This window comes from Columba livia, chromosome 2, assembly GCF_036013475.1.
Source record: "Columba livia isolate bColLiv1 breed racing homer chromosome 2, bColLiv1.pat.W.v2, whole genome shotgun sequence".
Taxonomy (NCBI): Eukaryota; Metazoa; Chordata; class Aves; order Columbiformes; family Columbidae; genus Columba; species Columba livia.
In genome coordinates this window covers 72,816,336-72,840,958 of record NC_088603.1, presented here as the reverse complement: position 1 = coordinate 72,840,958, position 24,623 = coordinate 72,816,336, and the positions used below count along the sequence as shown (strand labels likewise).

The 24,623-nt window shown below is 40.3% G+C and overlaps 1 protein-coding gene across 4 annotated transcripts; it reads right to left on the bottom strand.

Annotated features, from left to right (window-relative positions):
• Positions 1-5,151: 5,151 nt before the first annotated feature.
• On the bottom strand, positions 5,152-24,311 carry RPP40 (ribonuclease P/MRP subunit p40). Of its 4 annotated transcripts, none has more exons than XM_065052497.1 (8): positions 24,193-24,311; positions 21,429-21,573; positions 20,148-20,216; positions 18,613-18,708; positions 17,324-17,449; positions 12,478-12,676; positions 10,957-11,091; positions 5,152-9,671 (listed from the first exon to the last, which is right to left on the bottom strand). In XM_065052497.1, exons 2-8 carry the CDS (start codon positions 21,544-21,546, stop codon positions 9,473-9,475), a joined length of 942 nt encoding a protein of 313 aa, XP_064908569.1. In that variant the 5' UTR covers positions 21,547-21,573; positions 24,193-24,311; the 3' UTR covers positions 5,152-9,472. The 4 variants fall into 4 exon arrangements, with proteins under 4 accessions (XP_064908569.1, XP_064908566.1, XP_064908568.1 ...); XM_065052494.1 differs by having other exon boundaries at positions 23,995-24,294; XM_065052496.1 differs by having other exon boundaries at positions 21,429-21,619; positions 23,995-24,287.
• Positions 24,312-24,623: the final 312 nt, after the last annotated feature.

Below are 24,623 nucleotides of genomic sequence, written 5' to 3'. Positions count from 1 at the left end.
ACGTTCTGTGATTCTGTGAAAGAGAAACTTACGTCCACAAGAAGGCTGCTACATATTTCTATTTCTAAATGGAAACAGGATTCTTTGAAAAATCTGACTCAATACATCCCCACTCAGGGCCACATAGAGCAGCTCAGAGCAAATGAGAGGACACAGCTCTAGTGGCCACCATCACCAGATGATTTAGTCAATCACATGCCATCCACAATGGTACTAACTTATAAGCCAACATACTTGAAGATAGTTTAACAAAAAAGTTTAAATGCCTTTCATAGGCATTTATAAAGAGGGTTTTTTGTTGCTATAGTTCCACAAGGGCTAGAAACCACAGGGGTTTCTTACAGTGCTGACCAGCGTCTTAATTTTTGCAGATTGTGTTATTTGTACATGTTGCCTTAGAACAGGGCAGTATCTCAAGTACAAACGCAATAAATCTAAACGTGCTTAAAAGTATTTGGCACAGTAAGATGTTTGTTTATTATGAGGAAAAAACCCCATGTTTTTACCAAATTCAGGACATGATGGAAGAACCTGAGAGTTCTCTATTTGCACTAAAATCAACTATCTTAATACATTCTGTCCCCTTCTGCCCACAAGACTCTGAGTTTGGAGAAAAACACTTTAGAGTAGTATGAGCTGGCACACTTAATCTTAAGAACCCAAGGTGCTTCTACCTTGTCCACACAATTTACAGGGACAAGCACCCATGACATTTTGGAGAAAATCTGGTTCATGAAGCAATTTCTGTGCTATTGAAAAAAACCTCAGCCAAACATCTGCCCTATGTTACCATCGCTGGTTTTGACCCTTTGTTTCCAAATCACATTTTTGGGGTCTTGCAGAAAACAGAGGCATTCCTGAAATGACTCATCTCTGAAAGAGAAAAAAAAAAAAAAAAAAAAAAATCAGCACCATCTTGGAGGTAACCCATTCGTGAGTTAAGGAGGAGAGAGAGCTCTCATTGCTGAAGGCTGCCGGTCTGGATGACAGTTGTCAGCCTACTCTTCCAGAAGAGAGGCCAAGAACTCCAAAGTGTATATTTCCTGGAAGCAAATCCTGCTTGCTCATCTACACAGGCTCTGGGCAACAGCTGGCCAAAAGCAGAGTCAGGCTGGGCAAGCAGGACAACTGAGCAGGCCCTCTGCCTGCAGCAAAGCCCTGGCTGGTTTCTCATGTTCAGCACAGCAAACAATTTTAGAAACAGATGCCAGTAAATCCAGGAGCACTTGAACTTTCTGAACCAACCCACCAACTGGAGTAACAAAAAGCAGGCTGCTCCACACTACAAACAAAGTACCGAAGCAGTCCTGGATGTGGCAGACCTACCTTCTGACAGGCATGAAGAAAGATATTTTCTTCACAGCTCTCCTCCCTAGAGGTCTTCAGTGTATAATTGACTTGATCAAACATGCATTAAATAAGGAGCAGAGAGAACAGCACCTGGATCTAAAGAAATCTCGTATTTATGTGAATCTTAGCAGCAAGCCTGCTTTCAGTCCCCAGTGAAGACAAGCCAGTGTAGATTTGTCATTCACAAAATAAACTACTCTAGAGAATAAAAATATGCCTTTTCCACCCAATCTATCAACACCAATGAAGAGTTTTGCATAGAGCATGTGTGCATTCTTACACAGAAGTGTCATGGCTATGCTCCAAGCTGCTGGTTCCATAGGATCTATATAGAGAGGTTCCCACGGCCAACAGTACCTTGGGGACTTGAAAGGAAGCTAAAGGAATTCTTCACTATTTAAAAATGCATTCATATCTCTTCAAGGGAAGGCACAAAGGAGAGAGGTTCCCATGCAAAGTAACATGGGTGAGGTTGGGCTGTTAGCCTTTCTGAAGCCACATCTTGCACAGCTTCCTGAAACTGAGTTCAATCCCTGCTGAATCTTGCCCCTCTAAATCTTCCTGCAAGGCACAGAGCTTTGAGTTCACTCTCATTTAATTGGTTTTAATGTCTAAATGTTTTGAGCATTTTCTGGGGAATAGCAAAGGAAACCTGGCAGCAAGAAGTTGAGAAAAAGGAAAGAAAAAAATTAAGTCTCTGACCCTTTGAGAAATCAGGGAACCAAACAAGCATCCTACTGATCCTGCAAAGTTTAAGGTACTTCTATCAACAGGGACCAAAACCTGGCTCCTAAAGCTCAAGTATAATCTCCAAATAAAGCTCTGGCTGCTTCCCACCAAATGCATAAATTTCTGTCTAGATCTCATAGAACTGACATGCTTATAATGAAAGCCATAATTAATAGTGTTTCAACAAAACAATACATGGGAATTTAGCTATGTCTCTCTGCTCAATTGAAAGGGAAGTCCTACAGCTAAAATGCTCAGCCTTCCTCTTGGGGAAAACAGAACAATGAACCTTGCTGCAGAGTGACATATTCCAGGCAATTACAAGAGCTTCAGACCTCAAAGCCACACTGAGCATGACTGGAACATAAATAGATTAACGACTGCTAAGGATTGCTTTCCTCCTGATTTGGAAAGCATGTTCCCACTTTGCTTTTGTAGCCTTTAATGATGCACGACCATTCTTTTAATAAGAAAAGACATTTCACATTTTTATAAATACCCCAAATGCTTCATGTTACTCTTAGTTACCCTTCATCCCTCAGTTCTCTGCAATGTGGCCAACTAAATGGAGCCATGTTTTCCAGCACATTATAGTCTTGCCTTAAGCAGAGTAAACCCCATACCGCTTCCCTCACTTATCCTCCAGGCAGGTAGAGGAAAGACAGGACTTATGCCCTGGAGGCCTGGTCAAAACCACTCCCCTCTGATCAGCTGCCTTCGGAAGAAAATGCATGTGGCAAGAGCTGAACCTAGGTTCTGAAGTAAATTCTGTAGACACTAAACGACAACCTATGACTCTCCCAGAGTATTTTACAAAGCAAGTAGCATCTCTAAGTCTGTTGCATTGAATGGGAAAGTATCAGAGCAGCACAGAACTGCAGAGTTATTTGTAGAAGGTCACCCAGAAATTTGCTATCAGAGCTACAAGTAAAACCCAGATGTCTCTATTGCAGTTCTTCAGGCAACCTTGCCTTTGTATCTCAAACTGCCCCCTCCCAAAACAAACAACCCCAAGCTCCCATTTCCATCAGAGCAGGCTGAGCTAGAATAAGAAGGTACACTGTAATCCTTCACATTATCTACCAGCTAGTGTAGATAACTCACTACTCAGCATGCTGACTCTCCTGGACCTCTGTTCTGAGTACAAGAGTAAATGCGCTTTGCAGGACTTGGTATCCAGCATGAAGATTGTTAATGCCATTGAGGAATTACCTGCCTACAAGTAGGCACAATACTCCACTTCTACAGATCTTCAGAAGTCTTTTATAAATCTTCAAAAGTATGTAGGCACCACTGCTTTTACAGATCTAACCTAAGAGTGTCTATATACTTTTAAAGACTTAGTTCATGGACCTTGCAAACCCATGCTGTTCACAGGAATACCTTTAATTATCTGGCCAAGGCATCCATTACTGTGAATTGCTAAATGCCCACTATTCCTACTGACCTTTAAGATCAGCACAGGTACTGAGGTTCCACATGCCTCAGACTGTGATTCTGGAATATTTAACATGAGAGATGCGAGTCATAACATTCTGTAAAGTAGTACGAATTTCAGTGACATTTGGCACACACAACCACCTTTTTGTCAAATCAGTCACAAGTACATGACATGGCATTTATGCCAACTATGGCAAAACAAATGATACTCAACTGTCATAAGCTTACAAAAATATTTGAGCAACACTTTAGTGAGTTTATGGGGCTACAACATCTTATTCTGGCACCAGAAGCTCTAAAACTGGATTTAGTATCTAACCAAACAACAGGCTCAAGAACTAATGTATCACTGCCTGGTTTTGTGCCTGCCCTGCAAAAGCTGACCATTTAAAATCTTAATTTGCTTCAGTAACAAAGAAGAAACCTCTCTGTGAAAATAGTAATCAGTGTTGTCCCAATGGCAGTGTGATGGCTTATTCAGTAAGGCTTCCATCCCAGAGCTAAACAACAAGAACTTTTGAAAATTGCAGTGTAATAGCAGTAGCTTCCCGCAAAGCCTTAAGCTATGCTCTTTTAAAAATGTGTACTTGATTTGGTAGCACTCAAGAAAGGTACAAACTTCAACAGTGACAAAGATTAGAAATACTTCTTGTCATGATAAATCAATAAACACACTCTTTTTCACCTGCAATCACGTAATAAGACGTAGCCCCTTTGCATTCTCTGCACCCCTACTGGCATACAATGCACAAAGATTGTTAGTATCTAGTGAAGCTAGACATCTGGCTTAGACATTAACAACAATTATATTAATATCAATGTTTATCTATATTTGACAGTGGAGGGACAGAACAGCATATACCACTGCTTAGGATATTCTTCAATTACCCAAGTAAAACATATCCATATTCCAATAACCAAGGCCCACTAAATTGCTCTAATAAAGCCAGCTAAAAGAAACTTGGTGCAGCCAAAGTATCCTGCATCTTGCCCTCTGGAAAGCTGAAAACTGCTCAAGCCACTTCAGCTCCCCCTTTTTACTCTTGTATATGGCTGCATTCAACCAAATATTTTTAAGCAGTGCTGAAAGCTACTTCCAAGGATGAAACGGAGGCCACTCACTTACGAAGAGTTAGTTTCTAGTAGATATTTCTGAAAGTCTTGTTAATATCCAGAAGGCAGTTATTTAATAGCCACTAATGGAATTAGTGTCCGGTTTTGCTCTTTCAGCTCTGTTCTGTGAATAAAAATGGTTAAGAGTTCAAGCGTGTTCCAGTGTAGCTACCACATAAAAAATACTAAAACCAGAGTCCATTGCATGTATTAATCTTTAATTAACTGCAGAGAAACTATAGTCTAGTAGCTAAAGTACTCGACTAGCTACAAAAAGCCTTCATTCTAATTCCAGATCAGCCACTGATTTACTATGCACCTCCCACAAGAGGAAAAGAAATACCCCTCTCTTGTTTTCCTTTTCTACTTTTTGTCTGCCTTACCTATTTATTTTTCCTGTAGTTGTAGCAGGGGTGGTCTCTGCATGAGCAAAATCCCACACTGGTTCTGCAGCACTGGCTGAGCAGCCCAACTGCTAATTGCAATTAACAGCAATATCAACATCCAATTTACCTCAAGACAGTTTTAAATCTTTTCTTTTCTGTAACACTCTCAGAAACCTTAGAGATAAAGCAAAAAGAGGCAGCCTGTGGCAAGGGATAATAAAGCACACAAATTATTTCCAACAAAAACATTATAGCCCATCTTTGAGCAATCTCCCTCACTCCCATGATTGCTATGTAATCCCCAGGCTGACGACATAGGAGACCTTTTTTCCCCCACCCCAATAAAACATCCAACTTTGTGTCTTGGCTAGCCTTTCCAAAATGCATATTATTCCCCAGTAAACAACAGCATGATGCAGCCACAACAAAGCTTATGCTTCTCCTTCCATTAAGCCCTGTCACCAGCCTTCCAAGTAGCCTTAGATTAGCACTCATTCTTTTCTCGCCTGCATTGCCCAGGTCTAAACTGTACCAAATCTTGCTGTTTTCCCTCTGCAACCACAGCATCTCCAGAATCTATTCTGATAGTGAAAGTTTTTTTTCTCATCCTTATCTTTAGCTTTCTCAGAGTCCCCCATGCTAACAGACACTAGTAGGCATAAAATACTACCACCACTGTTGGTCTCCCATTCTTGCAATTATGGGACACATACCTTTATTTGTCCAGACAGGTTCCTGACTCAGCATTTGCAAACCAAAAGGCAAATATATTCTGTTTTGAGTGATTTTGCATAACACACGCTATCCAACTGCCTCAGCTTTTCCTCCCCTTTGTCAACATGAATATTTGTTCTCTATTTGTTCCACACCCACCGATTCCTAAATACACACAACCACTTACTCAAACATGTGGCTGGAATATACATGATCTCTACAGCCCATTCCCAGCCAGTTCTGCTACTCTCCAGTAACCTCTCAACAAAATTCCCTTTGCTTCCACCAGCTGCGAGGCAGGAATGCTCAGTAGATGGCTGAGGTTGAAGCAGAGCAGTTCCCTAGCTCTCAAGGTCTGTGTTATCACTGCCTATTCACATACCAGGACAACAAAAACCTCTACTCAGGAAACCAGCTTGCCCCAGGCTTGTCTCTGCATTCACATATTTGGCTCTCCTTCCCTATGGTAGATAAAACACTCCCCAGAGGCAAAACTTCTTAGTAAGCACTCAGCCCTTTAATCTCAGAAGCAGCTGGTGCACAGCTGCTCCCTATTACTTTTGCAGCTCTCAGGAACCTTTTGCGTTCTCCTGTCCTCCCTCACAGGCACAAAGGGCAAGAAAACCACCAGCAGCTATCTTTCATTCTCATGCAGAAACTTTTATCTCCATCTCATGTGCCCTGCCCAATTCTTCCTTGAATTACTTCCCACTTGGCTCAGTCCCAGCTCTTCCCTCCTAACTTGTTCCCCAAGCATGCCAGCAATGCATCACTGTTCCTTTTCTCAGCAAGTCTCCCCCATGCTTAGGAGCCTCCTGGAGGGACAGAGTATTCCATCTGTCCTTACAGACAATAGGGAATCGGCTGCTGTCCCTTATCCTAGGAAAATCTTCCCTTAGGGCAGAGTTGTTCGCAGGTAGCAAGAAAGATATCAGTTCCACCATCCAATTTCTCTGCTGTGCAACTACAAAGTGCAGCAAGCAGAGGAGCCTCTTAGGAGGCAGGCACACCATCAGATCTTGCTAGGAAAGCACAGATCTGGTTAATGCAATATCTTCTTGCACGGTCTAAGAGTAGATCAACTGCACCAACTACTAATAGCACAAGGTTTTCAATGATACTTTGTGCAGGTTTAAAGAAAACAGCAAAAAGCCAGAAACCAACTCAGCATCTCACATAATTTGCAAGATCCAAAGACAGGATTTTAATGCCTTCCTTAGCTGGAAAAGCCATTTGAAGCAACCATCAGAAGAAACCAGGGAAAGCAGCACAGCCAAATGACTCTGCCTGTAGCACTGGGCTTTGAGAAATATTTACAGTCCCTTGCCTATGTAGATAGAAGGCAAAGGGAACTGCTGACCAATCTGATGAGATTTCCCTAGATATCCATAGAAGATTAATTTTAATACTCACATGCTGAGCAGAACTAATAGAGCTGAAATCCCTGTTTCTCAGCTTGTCTTCCAGAATTGTCTCAGTGAGGCTATCACCACATAACCACCAGCACTTCTGCAGCAGCTGCCTCAAGGTGCTCTGCAACCAGGTGCCAATTAAGAAAATCACTTCACCTGGTCCTACTGCTGCCATTTCAGAGACAAGGCCAATAGCTGCTGCAGCCCTGCTGGGAGTATTATGAAGCATATCTCTTGGTTAAGGGAAACAAACCCACCAATACAAGATTCTTACTTCTGAGTGGCAGTTGTGTTTTTTCCAAGCAGTATACATTAAACTTGTTTGTGTGTGTATACACACATTGTGGGGGGAAATAGTTTTACTAGAATCTGACAAGAAGATTAGTGTATTTGCTGCAATAGATGCAAACTTCATTCAACTTTAAGTTCATAAAGATTTAAGATCACAGAATCATTTCAGTTGGAAGAGATCCTCAGGATCATCGAGCCCAACCATAACCTAACCTAAATCTAGCACTAAACCATGTACCTAAGAACCAAAGAGGGCTTGTCTGGGAGTTGAACCCAGGACCTCTCGCACCCTAAGCGAGAATCATAGCCCTAGACCAACGAGCCCAGATTTTTAACTTTGTATTAGAACTTTTGCTGGAGGTATAACTTCCATAAGAAGTCCAAGCTTTTAAGAGGCCTTCTGATCAAGGGGAGAAAGAAAGACACTTCCGCTTATTAATCTCTTTTGTGAAAGTTGACACATGGTATAATCCCTCAACAGACACTCTCAAAAGCTGACTTTAGCCAACAAGTGAAACCATTTGCACTGATGCCTAGTAATGAAACATGTTTGAGACAGTCATGTTAAATATTTACTAGTCAAGTATCAAGCCAAGAACCTTCCCAGACTCTTGTCCATTCAGTTTGTAATCATGTGAGTCTATATCTGTACTTGTGACAGGGCTGCACTTCTTCTCTGGTAACCTAATAGAAACATGTAATGGAAGGATAATTTTGAAATACATTGTAATGATTTAGAAAATTGTTTGCTGACTTGTCAGAGTTGTGCTTGTGAAACATGTAACAAACTTGAGTAAAAGAGGTTTAGTGGGGGTGTATGACAAACAAATACCACCCAGTAAAACATCCAGGATGATTCTCCTCACTGAAGAGAACCAATAAACAGACAAAAAAAAGAAAGCTCAACTGCTTCCCATGGGCTTTCTGCTTTTCTGTGCCACTCAGCCTGATAGATCTTGATGTTTCCAGTACAGCTGTACCCTAGCTTCCCCTACCAATCTCTCATTTCATCAAGGGAACACCTTCCATTTCAGCACTATATTGGTACTTTAATGATACATACTCACTGCATAAAACAAAACAAAAAAAATCAAATAAAGCCCATTTCCCCTCCACCCCAAATCACCATACGACCTTTCACAGACTTCAAGAAAAGTTAACTTGGATTCTCGGTAGCTGCTCATACCCTCAGCATTACTGATTATTGTTAACAAAACCTGTTTCACTTCAACTGCTTTGTTTTAGCGCACTCTCCCCAGCAATGTGTCTGCAATAGTGTGACAGTGAAATTGTAGCTCTGTGAGTTGTCGTGTAAACAAGAACAACAAGCTACTTTTAAAAGTAGATAGTTGGTGAGGATGGGAGTGTGTGTGGAAATCAATTAAGAAAGCAAGCAGCAGCCTTTTCCATCATTGTTAAAGACTATCTTATTTCTGATAACTGTCATTTGCGAAATCCAAAAAGCAAGTCAGTAAACCTTTATTTTTTCCATGTTCAATGGGTGCTTCTCCCACTGTCACCAGCCTCCTTCTCCTCACCTTTTTTCTTCCCCCGCTACCAAATTATGGAGAACACATTTCCCTTTTATTTCTTATTTGCCAGCTGTAGGCTGAAAAGTCTTAAAAATTAACTGAAGGCTTTACAGCTCTTTAATGTAAAGAAAGAAAACACTAAATCTCAAAATAAGTTTTCCTCCCAAATATTATAGCTAGCAATCTGTAAAACAAGCTTTCAAATTCCAAAATTACTCCTGGATAAAAGGAAACCACCTACAGTCAATTCCTGAGATCTTACATTCTCAAAAACGTATCTTTTTCTTAAAGCTAGTATTGTGAAGTCTTTCAGTACACACTGTATGACAGTGAAGAAACAAAAATCCATTCTTCCATTGTATGTCAACCTTTAAGGGCTAATAAATAATGGAAAAACATATACAGCCTCTTAGTACTTAGCCTGTTACCTAATTACTTTATAAAAACTGTCTTCTTAGGTTTTTATACAGTGACATAGGATTATTAGAAAAAGTCTTCTGTAGCTTCATGGAGGACAATCATCGTAAGTTCCTACAGCCATCTGAAGCCAGTAGTCCAGATTTCTAAAAATGACAAAGTTGTACAAATTCTCTCCTCCCTTGTGGAAGCCATGTTCACTTTCTCTCCAGGAAACAGGGCTGTCTGCAAAGCCATGCACAGTTAAGGTCAGCCAATATGCCAGTTTTGGTTCACCAAAATAGCAACTGCAAGGAAGAAGACAAGACAATTGGTAATTATAATGGAATAGACAGCATGTTCAAGTATACAACATAAAGTTAAAAAAAAAATAACCGAAGACACAGGCACTTGAGTGAAAATTTGCAATTAACAGTTAAAAACCTGCTTTAGTACATAATAAATAAATTTAAAAGAAAATATTATATCAGAAGACATTAGGCAATGAAATAAAATTCATTCTTGATTATTCTTACCATACTTCTAGACATGGCCAACGTGCAAGTTATAGCAATTAGAAAAAGTTCTAAGTTGTGAAGTACCTGTTCTGAATTTTCAGTCTTTCAGAAAATAGAACATTTACTGAGAACAGTTGCTATCAGGGCAAAATAGACATAGGAGGAAGAAACATAGTCAGGCTGTGCTTGACACAAATACTTTTATCACCAGAATGGTGATATTACAAATAATCAAAGCCAGACACTATCCACTGCTATTTAAAGTAGAGAATAAAAGCCAAGGAAATTTGTGTTCCAGCCCTAGCCCAGGGAGGCCTTCTGCATGAGACTTGAAAATTACTCAGAGGAACAATCATATTCCAGATAAAGCAACAACAATATTGTCAGGAGTCAGTGCTACAATTCTTAGCCACCAGGCACTTTAAGAATTGTGTCACACATGGAGTAAGGGCCTTCCAGAATTTGCTGTCAGTAGCGCTAATATATAACACAGACAGATACCACACAGACCCATGACACAGTAGTATCATGTAGTTTGGTTCTGCATTAGTACTACAGCTACCTTGGTCATGACTATCCAGTGTCCTATGTCATAGCACTTGATTAAAAAAACTCACTATAAGTTAATTTTTTGTCATAGCATAACAACATTGAAGTACCTTGTGATACTCTTCTTGATATCGTAAAGGGTTTTCAATCACATTTTCCATCAATACTTAAAAATACTACATCAGACATACTTGAGGGCATCCGATTTTCATAGACAGAGAAATTTAGAAAAATGTGGAGCTCAGTAGAGCTACTGTTTCTTAGAAATTAAGATAAAAAGCAAAATCATTACTAGAATACAGAGCATGGATTCTGAAACTTGGAGTATCCAAAACTGTTTATTGCTTTTTTTTAAACCAATGTTAAGCTTCCAGTTCATTTCCTAATTAAAGAAAGTCTTTATTTTGTATGTTTTACTACTTACCTCCAACAGCACTACTGAAAACAAGTATTTTAAAGTGATTCTGAAAATTAAGAAGTGTTAAGGGTACAAATGTTTTAGTAATGTACTCCTGTCAGCCCTTACCATAGCTGCTCCAATAGCTGAATTATCTTCTCAGGAATTATAAAGCCTGTGATTGTGCACAAAAAAGCTTTTTCCACCATCATGTTTGGCTGAGGACAGCAATAGGTTGATAAGAAGCTAGATGATTTGTTGTCTCTGAAAACAAAACAAAATAAAAGCTTGTACTGAACAAGTAGTACCTATGTATATAATCCAAATTAATACCAAACCAACCAATGCATTAGGAAGAATGTGACCAGCAGGTCGAGGGAGGTTGTCCTCCCCCTCTACTCTGCCCTCATGAGGCCGCATCTGGAGTACTGTGTCCAGTTCTGGGCCCCTCAGTTTAAGAAGAACAAGGAACTGCTGGAAAGAGTCAAGTGGAGAGCTACAAAGATGATGAGGGGTTTGGAGTTTCTTTCTTATAAGGAAAGACAGAGAGCTGGGTCTGTTCAGCTGAGAGAGGATCTTACTTATGCTTATGAATATCTGAAGGGTGGGTGTCAAGAGGATGGGACCAGACCCCTTTCAGTGGTGCCCAGTGATAGGTTCAAGGGAAACAGGCACAGACAGAAGCATAGGAGGTTCCATATGAATCTGAAGAGAAACTTCTTTACTTTGAGGGTGCCAGAGCACTGGAACAGGCTGCCCAGAGGGGTTGTGGAGTCTCCTTCCCTGGAGACATTCAAAACCAGCCTCGGTGCATTCCTGTGCAATCTGCTCTTCGTAAACCTGCTTTAGCAGGTGGGTTGGACTAGATGATCTCCAGAGGTCCTTTCCAAGCCCAACCATTCTGTGATTCTGTAATGGCCAATTAACACACAAGATGTCATGGTGCTGTGGGTTAATCCTGGTAAGCACCTGAAAACCACACAGCCACTCATTCACTCCCCACTAGTGGGATGGGGCAGAGAATTGAAAGGATGAAAGTGAGAAAACATGTGGATTGAGATAAAGACGATTTAATAGGTAAAGCAAAAGTTGCATGTGAAAGGAAAGCAAATTAAGGAATTCATTTACTACTTCCCATCAGCAGGAAGATGTTTAGCTATCTCCTGGAAAGCAGGGCTTCATCATATGTAGCTGTGACTTGGGAAGACAAATGCTGCAACTCCAAACATTCCATCCGTTCCTTTTTCCCCCCAATTTTATTGCTGAGCACGCTACCATGTGGTGTGGGATACCCCTCTGGTCAGTTGGGGTCTGCTGTTGTGGCTGTGTGCCCTCCCAGCCTACTGACTGGCACAGTAACACAGGAAATGCCTTGACGCTGTGTAAGCGCTGTTCAGCAATAGCTAAAATGCTCCTCTGTTATCAACACTGTTTTAGTCATAAATAAAAAACGCAGCACCACTACGCATGGGTACCTGCAAAAACACAGAGAAGTTACTCAAGACTTACAACTAACACTTGAGTAACAGACTTCCCACTTACAGCTTTCTTAATGCAGCTTTCTTAATATTTTTAAGCTCTTCCTTAAAATAAATTGTGGCTTTCCTTTTTTAAAATGTATTTAAAGATCAAACAAATTAAAATACTTACAAGCTAACTTGATTCCAGACAGCACCTAGCCATTCAAACAGTTCCTCTGTACTGCAGGACTCTTCTGGCTTTCCTTGTAGTTCATTACTTTGTAACACTGGACACTGCAAGTCCCTTAGTGTGCTGAATGTTATTTTTGGCTTCAGGGGCTGTATTTGTTTTTTTGAGAAGTATGACATCAATGTTGATCCCTCTGCACCTTAACAACACACCACCACAAAGAGCTGTTACAAAGCTACCAAACAAAAGGAGTACTGAATGCATGAAACCTTTGTACGTATATACAAGAAAATGCAGTATGTAAACTGCTTATATGCTCTTTACTTTGGCAAAAGTCATAGAATCTTCAGCTTCCTTATCTTCTTCAAAATAAAACAATCCAAGATCCAGCAACTCGGTATGGCTCAGTAAAATTACCATTTAACTAGCAAGTATAAATTTGTCAATTGAAAATTCAAGCAGAATTAACTGTGTAAGTGATAAAATGAACCCATTAGAAAGAGGAATTCAGAATGTAATTAATGTAAAGAAGACAAACTTCCCAAGACAAACTGGTTTGCAAATGCACCCACAGTGTAGGTATACCTATACTCATGAGGCCAGAGAACATTTTGCCTTACTAGTGCACATATGTACATTCCCTCTATGCTCAGGCACAGATACTCACTGCTGTAGGCCTTATACTGTTAGGTCATCTCTGGAAATTCCTTAGGTACCGCACCGTGAGAGGGAGAATATATGTGGTAGATGTACATCTCCAAGACCAGGTAAAGGAAACTAAGCTCAAAGAAATTCAGACAATGTTCTCTCCAAAACCACTGAGTGTCTATAGGGATCCCAGCATCTCTAGTTCAAAAAACTGCCTCCTAGAGACAACATGGCTTCTAGAATCATGAACAACTCAAATTCCTGCAGATCTCAGGAATACTTTGCAAAAAGCTATAGTGTCATTTGAATACTCCCAGAACATGCCTTCACAAATGCAGAATGCTTCCCTTTTAATTGGTCTAAAAAGCACTCAGTCTTCCATTCAGCATGTCAGGTTAGGGGACCTCTTAGTCCTCTCATCTGAAGATATGAACGTGCAAGAATCCTTCCGAGAGATCTGATCCCATCACTAAAGACCACATACTAGATTTACTAGGTGTAATGGCAAACTTAACTTAGGAGCCGTAAGTTTTTTGAGAAAAATTCTTGATTTACAGTAAACTGATGTTTTGTTAAAAACAAGACCAGTTTCTCTTTTAGTGAATTTTTCTTTCAGCTAAGTTCTTCTAAGTAACTGCACTTTTCTGAATTTGGCTGCATGTTTTTTCAGACACTTCACTCTGGAACTAACAACAGCAGCAATGGTATGCAGAAGAGACCCAGGTTTAGACTTACTGCTATGGTAGCCAAGGTTACTGACAAATTTTGCACGTCCCGTAAGTGAGAGGGGCCTATATGCAAGAAGGGGCGAACAGAACAGATGACTAAAATTGACCAAGTATTCCATTCCATACACCCTATAAAAGTGGCAGATCTCGCTCTCTTCAACCATGGCTGGCATCTGAGGAGGACCCTGCCTGTCGTACTTCCGATCCAAGGCCTGGTTCCAGACTCTGCATCCCTGAATCCAGTTCTGGTTTACTGCGGAGTCCAGGCCAGGACTTTTGGGTGCCTGCCCTGCAGTCATTGGAGCAGCACCAACTACTGCAGCCACAGCTGTGCTGCCCCAGGAAATTCAAGATTAGTTTTGTATATTTTGTATTATTTTATTTATTAATTAGTAGCATTAGTAAACCATTTTAAACTTTTTTCCAACTTCCAAGTCTCTCTCCTTTTTCCTTCTATCCCCTTTCCTTAGTGGGGAGGGCATGGGGTTAATAGAGAGCGTCTGCCATGGTTTATTGTTGCCCTGCAGTAAACAGTGACAACTGAGAAATCATCTTCACATAAGGTATATTTGGAAGGTGATACTAGCTCAAAAAAACCCAGTATCATTCATCAAGACTAGAGACTTTCCTACGCACCTGGCTAAAGTGTCTACCACCCCAAAACACCATTTTCTTTGAATACTGGAAAAGTGAGCAGGTGACTACAGGTTTGAGAACATATTTATCAATGATGTCAAGAGGAATTCTAGGATAGTCCAGGGGACAAGGAAGAGAGAAAGAAGGGGGGAGTGTAGAGAAATCAAACTATATCACAAATCTCACTTTACTGGGATCAGAATAAAAACCAAAACAGTGCTAAGTCTTCAAATGCAGTATGGCTGTAACAGTTAGCTGTACATTAATGGACAGACGGGAAAAGACATGTTTCTTCAACTCTAGTAAGTGATCCAAAAGAGCAGCGAAAATTCTAAAAACCTAACCTAAGCAAATATATTGTAAATTAAGAGATATTAACCAACCTCCCTTTTGAAGCAGTAAGACAATTGACATGGAATAAATTCTCCTAAATTTGAAATTCCAGATAACGTATTCCATTTTCAAGAAGTAACAATGGTGACCAAGAAAAAATACCTTATTCATGAGAAACCTTAGTCCAGAATAGCACTTAAATACCACAAGAAAGGCATGCATGAACAGAACAAATTCAAAATAGAGTTCACTGCAGAATACAATATCCAAGACTTGCTATCAAAAATTATGGTCTGCCTAAATGCCACCAGCCATATTTACCTTGTCAAGGAAAATCACATGGGGAAGTAGAAAAAGGAGGGCTAACCTGATCTTTTTTAGTCATCCTTCAAAGAAGGCTGTCCAAGTACTTAAGGACAATGACAGGCAGTCACCGAATTCTTGTTAATTTAGTATTTTTATATAGATATACTTAAGTCTGAAGTATGCTAAAACAGATGATCTTCCTTCAGTCTGTACTTCCTATTGCCATTTGTTAAACTAGCAGGTTCAAAGAACAGGCAATATTGCCCTAGAATCCCTGGTCAAATATAAAAAATTATACATTTTAAATATCCATTCCATATGGGAGCCTCAGGTATAGTCCTAACTTCAAGATCTCTCAAAGACTAAAGTCAATAGAGAACTGCAAGAGAACAATTCCACTAGCTACAGCATAGCTTTCCATGTCAACAGCAACCAGGCACATTGTCAAAGGTTTTTGGAGGCCAGTGAATTTCAGCCAATAAACATTTAAAATTGTCATAGAAATTACAGCAATAGAAAAGAGAAGATATTGTTTTGCCACTGTCATTAAAGACATGAGACACTCCATATTGCCTTTTTCTATTCCTCTTGGTGCCAGAACCACTAAGGGAAAAAAACGGGTATCAAAACAAAAAATGGTGCTTTTGGAGAGTGTCATGAATGTTTATAGGTTTACAGCAGTGCTGGCCATAGCAAGAAATGCCAGGTATCAGCAGGAAGGCTGAAAGCAGAATGTTAACAGAGGACACGGATTCTCTCAACAAAATACATCCCTCTTTTCCCCTTCCAGCAGAACCTACATGATGCCTCATGTCTATTAATAAAAATCTATAAAAGTTTTATTTTTGTCAGTACTAAAGAATTAAGTCTTTGGTGTGTTATGAGCACAAGATTCCTGGACAGAAAGGCATTCAGATTTAACTCCATATTCAGGAAATTATTGACCTGACCCAGTTTTCCAATGTAAGAAAGTGAGGAAAAGGAATGCTGTTCTTCCTGAATGCTGCTACACTGACAGCAACAAACACAAGAAATATACCAACCCTAGAGGCATTTTGCTCCTTGTCCAGGGTCAATAAATCCAAGCAAGCTGAGTCTGAAGATCCAAGACCTTAGTTGGATTTATGTCACCATTTATGGTAGCAACAGTCTTCACTGAAACTCTATCCTGAAGACTACAAGGATGGGAATTGCAAGCCTTTAAACAGCTTTTGTATGACAAAAAAGGAAGGATCCTTGTCATATGATTAGTATTTAAAAAGGGGGAGGGGAAACGTGAAGGACTAAAATGAAATATGGGACACTGCTAAGTTAGCTTGTAAGCAGCGTTGATTTGTCAGATCAGTAACTCCCTCCCAGACTAAGAGCCAGGAAAAAAAACACACTAAAAGCTACCCAGCTATGTGTACGTATTTTTTAGTAGACTCCTGCAGTTTTTGTCAGCTCTATGCAAATGCTACATGTCCCTAGATACAGCCTGTACTCAAGGTAATACAAACAACTGAGAACTTTGGAAAATTACTCTCATAAGAAGAGCAATACTTAAATCCCAGAAAAAATAATATATTTAGTAAACAGTAGACAAACCAATAGTAAAAGAAAGGTGATTTGAGACAATACAGTTTCTTATAACAATAACCTCTTGCTCTGCTCCAATCTCAAACAGGTGCTTGAGAATAAAATGATAAAATAGCAGACTGCGTGTGTATCCGTGTACACAGCAAGTGATGGAAATAGGGAGACTGTCTACATCCTATTATTATTGATGAAAGTTGTCCATCTCAAGTATTACACCAAACATGTAAATTACATGTATTAATTAAAAACTCAAAAAAAAGTATTAATAATGGTTATGTATGTCACAAATTTATGAAGGAGAGACAGCATTATCAAATAGGCAAAGTTATGCCAGAAAACCAACACAGAGACAAGGAAATTAAGTAACTAATACATCTCCTATGAATCACTGTTCTGTTCCTGAACTGAAATGTTCTACTGTGTAGGAAATAACACACACACCACCCCCCCTCCAAATGAATAAACAAAACAAACAAATATCCCACTCAAAGATATTTTAATCTAACTCTTCCCTCCACTAAAAATGCATTTGGACAATCACTAGAAAAGAACAGTAAACTAAAAATATTTTGACATCCTGTCAGTTACATTCTAGTTTTATATTTAGTTCTTATTACCTGTATTATACCAAGCCAGTAAGAAGTCAAATTCTAAAGGTTTCTTTTCTTTCAAGGCCCAAAGCACTCTGTTATGTTTCTTGCTATCAGGGTGAAAGGTGGAATCAGTCAAGTCGATAGTTACAACTGTAAAAATGTTCAAAAGCAATTGTTACTCAAAATAAATCTTAATACTAAATTCATTAAGATCTAAAAGAACATAAAGAAAACAAATAACATTAAACTTCCTTTTCACATATACAGTATCTTTACAAAGTATTTGATTATGCAAATATGACTCTCCATTATGTAAAGAAATATTTACCTCCTGCTGCCCTTATCTTGATATAATCTGGAACTGCCTTCTACTGACTGGAGGGACAGATTACTTTTGTAATGGCACTGACAGAAGTCCCAAAACAGCACCTTAAAATATTTTGGTAACTAGGCAAGCTATTAGCACTAAAAAAGATAGAATTTCTAACATCAAAGGCCATGTATACAGCAATGACACTTTTTCAACTGTTTTTTTCTAGATTAATTGGTCCCAGGGTAAAAGTTACGTTTATTTTTCAGATGGAATTTTCATGATACATTTTACATGACAAACTGAAGGGTAAAATGACATCCCATTGTGTCAAAATTCTTATTATAGACAGCAAGTTTCCCCTTCTAAAGTTCTCATGTAATTACCTATCAACTACTACAAGTCCTAATATTTTTGAGATGGCATAGTCTTCATGGGTTTAATTGTTTACCAAAAAAAATTAACAGAAGTCACACTCACTATGTCTCCTGTGCAGCTTATAAAAATTACAGCATTTTCCAAGTACTTGGTAAATGGAGATCACCATTTTAAATGTGTCAAATGTAATACAATTCTCCCTTTCAAGCAAGCAGTCTTGGGTGAAGGTCTTCACTGATTTTTTTGTACAGTGTGCAAATTTTAAGCCCTACCTTAGTGTAGTATTTTCCGATTTAAATCAGAAGGCATAGATATTGTGTACTGTATACAAAAATTTTTGAGTCCTACATCACTCCAGTATAAATAACACAATAAAAACTGCAGAAATTAAAAATTTTCCAGAATATCCAAAAGATGACACATTTGTTTCCTTATAGCTGCTTTATTATTTGGGAAAATTATTTTTTCTCTTAATGCAGTTCTTGTATCTGCATCTAGAAAAACATGACCTAGACAATAACTAATTTTAAGGAAAGGGAAGTTTCAGCATTGCTGGTTTAACATCCTAGCAAGGTGCTTCACAGACAGATCTGAAATAAGTACTGTTAATATAAATAACACTTACTATATCTCATTGCTTTTTTGCCAGAATACTGAGAAGGGCGACCTTGCAGTCCAAGCTCCTCATAAGTATCCTTATCCACCGATAGTATTAGTTTTCCTATAAACAAAACAAACTTTAATACAAATAATCTACTCAGTTCCCTTTGAAGCCTTCTGAGAACCACACACCTTATACAACGTTAGCTTTGGATCAATGGTGTTACTAATGTAATTCAGACTCCTTATTTCCAGTTAAATGGATTACCAGATTAACCCTTAAAAGATGTTATAACTCAATTACTCTTTTTTATCAAAGAGGTCTTATGAACTACAATGAGAAAAGTGTAATATTATTCCTGAGACAGTCATAGCTTTTTTACTGTGCTGCTTCACTTCATTGCCTCAATCTTTCCTGCACTTGTCCCCTAGCATTTGCTGTGCCATTGGCTGAACACTGTATTACACTAGGGCCTGATTTAGTAAACAGTTATGCATTGACTGCTCAGCTAAACATACAAAAGCAGCCCCTCCAATGCCAGTGGGACTACTCACATTGAGTAAACTATGCTTATTAGCAATGAGGAGAAAAGTGCTGGAAAAACTCCACTTCCATGTTCATAAACCAAATCTTGCAGCTGCCACTTGCTACAGAATTTCACACAACAGATCTCTACTTGAGTCTTCTTGGTTCTACTGTACAAGTAACAGTACAATATCGAATACAAACAAATAAGGCTGTTGCTGAAGATTTCAAATGGTGTCATCACCAGGAACTGTAATGCTGTCTCTGCATTAATTGTGCATAGCTTGTAACAACTGTATCATACAAACTCAGTCACTGTCAAGTATCCATTTTTCTAGAACTGTGCTAACAACGCACATAAAAGAATTGCTCCTTTGAATAATCTGAACTCACTTATGCCCTGATGTGCACCTGTCATATTACTGTGTATTAGGCTAGAGGGCTGATAGACCAATTTGTGTTTCTGCTACAGCTGACATACTGTTAAAGAGAAATAAGACATATTTGAAGCCTGAAAAAGCTTCATTATTTTGTCTGCTTATAAAATCCCACCTGAAATGCAACCTTTTGCCACAAAACTGTGATGGAACTTAAAGTATTTTAACATGTTACACATTTCTCAAAGAATACACACTGAATATTTTAAAAGGGTTCCTAAGCAGTGCTAATAATTTCCTGTTTTGGTGCAAATTCTGTCTTTAACGCCAGTAGGAAACAAGAGGTTGGAATGCGATGTTTTCACAAAAATAATGCTCCGTAGCAACCACAATTACAATTGAAGCGCTGACAATCTGATATAACACATAAGCTAAGCTGATTTTTTTTTTATATTTCCTTTAGATGAAATAAATAATTTAACAGCATGAATGAAAAAAATTAAGTTAGAATTAATATTTTTCTAATTCAAACATATTTCTAATAAAGTGGACAAGTACAGTAACCCTTAAATTTTCGAGTTTACATAATTCCAAATGAAAACAAAAAAAACAGACTTTAATATGTATGTATTACTAAAACAAAAAAAAAACACATACCAGTTGGTAGCAGAGCTGCAGTATTATCTTGATCAATTTTTGTGTTATAGGTAAGTGCATAGCATGAACCTTTAATAGCAAAGCAGAAACCCATGAGATTACAGTCTCTACAGACACAACAATGATGAAAGATTCACTTCAAGACAACTGAACATGCCAAATACCCTCGTGTTTTCATGAACTTACTTTCTTCCATCTTCTCAAGCGAAATAACATTTCCTTAATATTTGTGTAAATCTTGGACTGGCATTATTTTAAATTTAAACATATAACATTAACAACATGCTCCAATATGAAAACACTTTCTACTTGCAACCTTCCTCACACAGCAAATGGAAATCCCCATTTTTTTCCAGACACATTTCTATTACCAGCTCACATAAAGTGGAAGATGCTCACATTACTAAATAGATATTGTAGCATTATCTGCCACAAACAATTTCAGTTTTTAAAATATAAGTGCCAGATCCTGTAAACTCTGTGTACAAATGTCGTACTGTTTCCATAAAGGTACTGGCATAAAAAACATTAATAAAACTAAAGAAAATAAGAGCCCCACATTTATCAAGTAATGGATCTCTTATTCTCCTGTTTCATCTATGTGTTCTTTCTTATCTTTTCCCGTTAAAGCTTTTTTTGTTTTCCCTGACAGTCCTCTGAAGGGTACAGTAGTTACCATAAGCCAAACAAGTGGGCCCTACTACATGAAAAGGGCATTCTCTGAGTACACAACAGCAGGCTGGCTGGGCAGAGGCTACATCTTTCTTCACGTCCTCTTTGCTTGTACTGTGTAAGGATGACCCGCTGCAGCTCCATTAGCAATAAAAGAAAACAAAACAAAACAAAAAAAAAGCAGGCCTATGTTTTTCTCTTTTTCTCTTGCCTGCTGTGGAACACAGCTCTGTGCTGAAATACAAAGGAATGAGAAAGGGGGAAGTGAGCTGATTTTTGCAAATCTGCATAAAGATGAGGTGTAGAAGAAACATGTGTGAGGATAAATGGAAACCCTTTTGATAGCTGGCTTGCAGAATTAAGATGGAATAGGGAGAAATGAAGATGGAACCATCACAGACGTTTTGGACCCAGTGGGTATAAACAAATGCTGACACACCACAAAGCAGAAAAAAGAAGATAAAGGCATTCATACAGAATTTTCTTAATACTTTTCCTTCCCTTCACTTCCTTTAAAATACTTCTCAGAATAAATAATACATGAATTTTGCTGTGTTATGAAATAAATAAACTATTACTGCACCTGTCATGTTCCAATTTCCTCCTTACCTTTCTTCACAAAAGCATCAATGAATTCGTGAGCGACCAATTCATGAACTGATAAATTCCTCACCAAGTAGTACTCTCCAACATCTGCAATAGTACTTTTCAGTACTTCAGGTAGCATGCCACATTCAGGGATCAAAAAAGACACCTATTAGGAACATATTTGTAATGTAAATCACATGTCAAAATCTGTTCTGGAAGAAAAACAAGATTGAAAGACATTAGCATACTATACCAAAATGAGATTAAAAAAAAATAATCTTGTGCTGTTGTCTTCAAAATGTATCAATTTGCAAAAAGTCTCTAGGTAAACTAAATACATTACATGGTCGTGGGTTTTTTTGTATTTCACAAGCTATACAATAGCATCTGAGGTGTTACATAAAGGCATGATTTTACACAGCAAAAGTTAACTTAAGATCTTGTTTCACATCATTATAAATTTAGCTTGATATCACACTGGGACATTGCCTTCAGCCCTTGCTGCAGGAAACAGATATAACTAAAAATGTAGGCAAGCATTTATGTAATCTCAATGGAAATATGAAGAGCAAAGCAGAATTTAAACTAGTTTTTGAATCAATGCATTGTCCTCTGCAGAATACTTTTGGAGATCAGGAGAGTAAACGGACCATCAGAACAAAACTTGAAGATGGGTTTATGATTTTCAAAAAAGTCATAAGGCATACATTAAGGCTACAACAAGGCTACAACTTCTGTAGCACGTTTCTAATTTAAGGTAGGAAACTAATTTTCAGAAGGGATGAGCACTTATCTTTTCTACTAAACTCAGTATTTAGTCTTTTAGTCCAATTGCCTACCTTTAACTTCCCTTTTGTTTAAAACCTTTCCTGTGTGTGTTTCAGAGATCAAAAGAACTATTAAGTCTGGGAGACCAGGGCAAATGTGGTTATTACATGGGCAAGTACCAAGCTCCCAAATATCCATGCAGAAGCAGCATAAAGGTCCATCTCCCTGCTCCTTCCCACACCACCCCTCAAAAAACCCCTTTTTCTGAAACAGAGGAGCTCACAGAGAACAGGTGCCTACCTCCCTTTGCACACACAAGAAAAGTAACAACTGACAGATGGGCTACCTGCCACAGAAGTATTACAGAAAACTTTCTAGTTAGCTGCTAAAAAAAATTATGAAGGAAACAGCAAGAAGGTTTGACTGACACTTGCAACAAGCAAAGAAAGGAGAGCGAGCTGGCAAAAACTGGCCTTCGCAATAATAAAGCAGTTGCTGATGATGATGCACAACATGATACTGTTAGGGAACTGACTGCCTTAGCTTATGAACTTCCATAACAACACTCTGGCAGAAGGAGGGATAACGTGAAAAAGAGGGCTTTCAGGGTATATCTGCAGTCAGGCTTTGGCTCAAACCTCCCTCACCACCTCACTACTTGGACTAGGAATTTGTGGGTGCCGCTCCCTGTATTACTTGCCAGGTAACACCAACAAGACATTGTCACCTCTTCCACTAGGTCACCCTTCTTCTAGTTTGTGTCCACACAGTCTTCCACCCTTTGAGGTGCTGCACGCTGTGCAGGAACATCATGCCAACAGGGGCTAATTTTTCTTTTTCTTCCCCCACCTCGCCAAAAGGGGCATGCAGGCCACCACTAACAAGAACAAAGGAACCCTCCAGAAAACAGCCTGGCACAAGATGGAGCACCAGCAAAGTGCCCCGCTAAAAGATGACAGGCAGAAACACCAACATCCTCCCATCCACGGTGAGGGGATGCTTTGATCTCATTGGGGAGGGGCAGATGCCCCTGACCACCCACCTCCCACAGAATCACAGAATGGTTGGGGTTGGAAGGGACCTCTGGAGATCATCTAATCCAAACCACCTCCTAAAGCAGCTTCACCCAGAGCAGATCACACAGGAACGTGTCCAGGCGAGTCTTCAATGTCTCCAGAGAAGGAGACTCCACAACCTCTCTGGGCAGCCTGTTCCAGTGCTCTGGCACCCTCAAAGTAAAGAATTTTCTCCTCGTGTTTAGACAGAACCTCCTATGCTTCAGTTGGTACTCACTGCCCCTGATCCTATCATTGGGCACCACTGAAAAGAGGTTGGTCTCATCCTCTTGAGATATTTATAGGCACAAATAAGGTCCCCTCTCAGCCTTCTCTTCTCCATGCTGAACAGCTCTCTCAGTCTCTCCTCATAAGAAAGATGCTCCAGACCCCTTGCCACCTTTGTAGCCCACTTTGTAGCTGGACTCTGGCCAGTAATTCCTTGTCCTTCTTCAACTGGGAAGCCCAGAACTGGACACAGTACTCCAGATGCGGCCTCACCAGGGAAGAGTAGAGGGGTAGGACAACCTCCCTTGACCTGCTGGTCACACTCTTCCTAAAGCAGCCCAGGATACCATTGGCCTTCTCGGCCACAGGTCCCCATTGCTGGCTCACGGTCAGCCTGCTGTCTACCAGAACTCCCAGGTCCCTCTCCCCGCTGAGCCACCGGCAGCGACCGCCAGCACAGGAGACCCCTCCTCGCGCCCGCCAACGGCAGCGCCCGTTAACACCCCGTCTTGCTCGCGCCGAGCGGGCGCACTCACGCGGCAGTTGTAGGCGTGGTCCCGCACGTGCGCCGCGTGCCGCGAGCGCGCGTCCCGCGCGTGCCCCTTCTCGCAGACCAGGAGGTGCCGCGGCACCTGGCGGAGCCGCTGCAGCGACGGCACCGACATCCTCCGCCGGCCCCGCGCGCGGCGGGAGCGTCGCCAACGGGGAGGGAAGCGGCCCCCCAACCCTGTCACCTGCCGCCCCGGAGACAGCAGCTGAACGGAACCGCCACAGAGAAGAAGGAGGAGCGAGAAAGAAGCTGTGCGACTAGGTCACTTCCGCCCGCTTCGGCAGGAATAGCTGCTTCCGGTGTGGCTCGGTGGGAGGCGTGCGCATGCGCGGGGCGCGCGCCGGTTGTGGGGCTGTGGCCGTTACCCGGTTCAACCGCCTCCTCTCTCAGTGCATGTGCGAGCTCGGTGGTCCTGGTCCGTACGGGCCCCGAACAACCGCTGCATGAGCCCGGCAGCCACACCCGCACAGGCTTTGGCGCAGCAGCTGTCCTTCGCGGCAGTGAAAGCCTGTGCGTGCTTCATGAGCCACGGAGTCATAGAACAGCGGGTTGGGAGGGACCACAAGGATCCTCTGGTCCAACCCTTTTTGGCAGAAGCACAATCTAGTCAAGATG

Coding starts and splice junctions, on each gene's coding strand:
- RPP40 (XM_065052494.1), bottom strand. CDS start 24,123: ATGTCGGTGCCGTCGCTGCAGCGGCTCCGCCAGGTGCCGCGGCACCTC. Junction 18,709..20,147: donor TGCAGCTCTGCTACCAACTG/GTATGTGTTTTT, acceptor TTTTGTTTATAG/GAAAACTAATACTATCGGTG. Junction 12,677..17,323: donor ACTGGCTTGGTATAATACAG/GTAATAAGAACT, acceptor TGTGTTGTTAAG/GTGCAGAGGGATCAACATTG.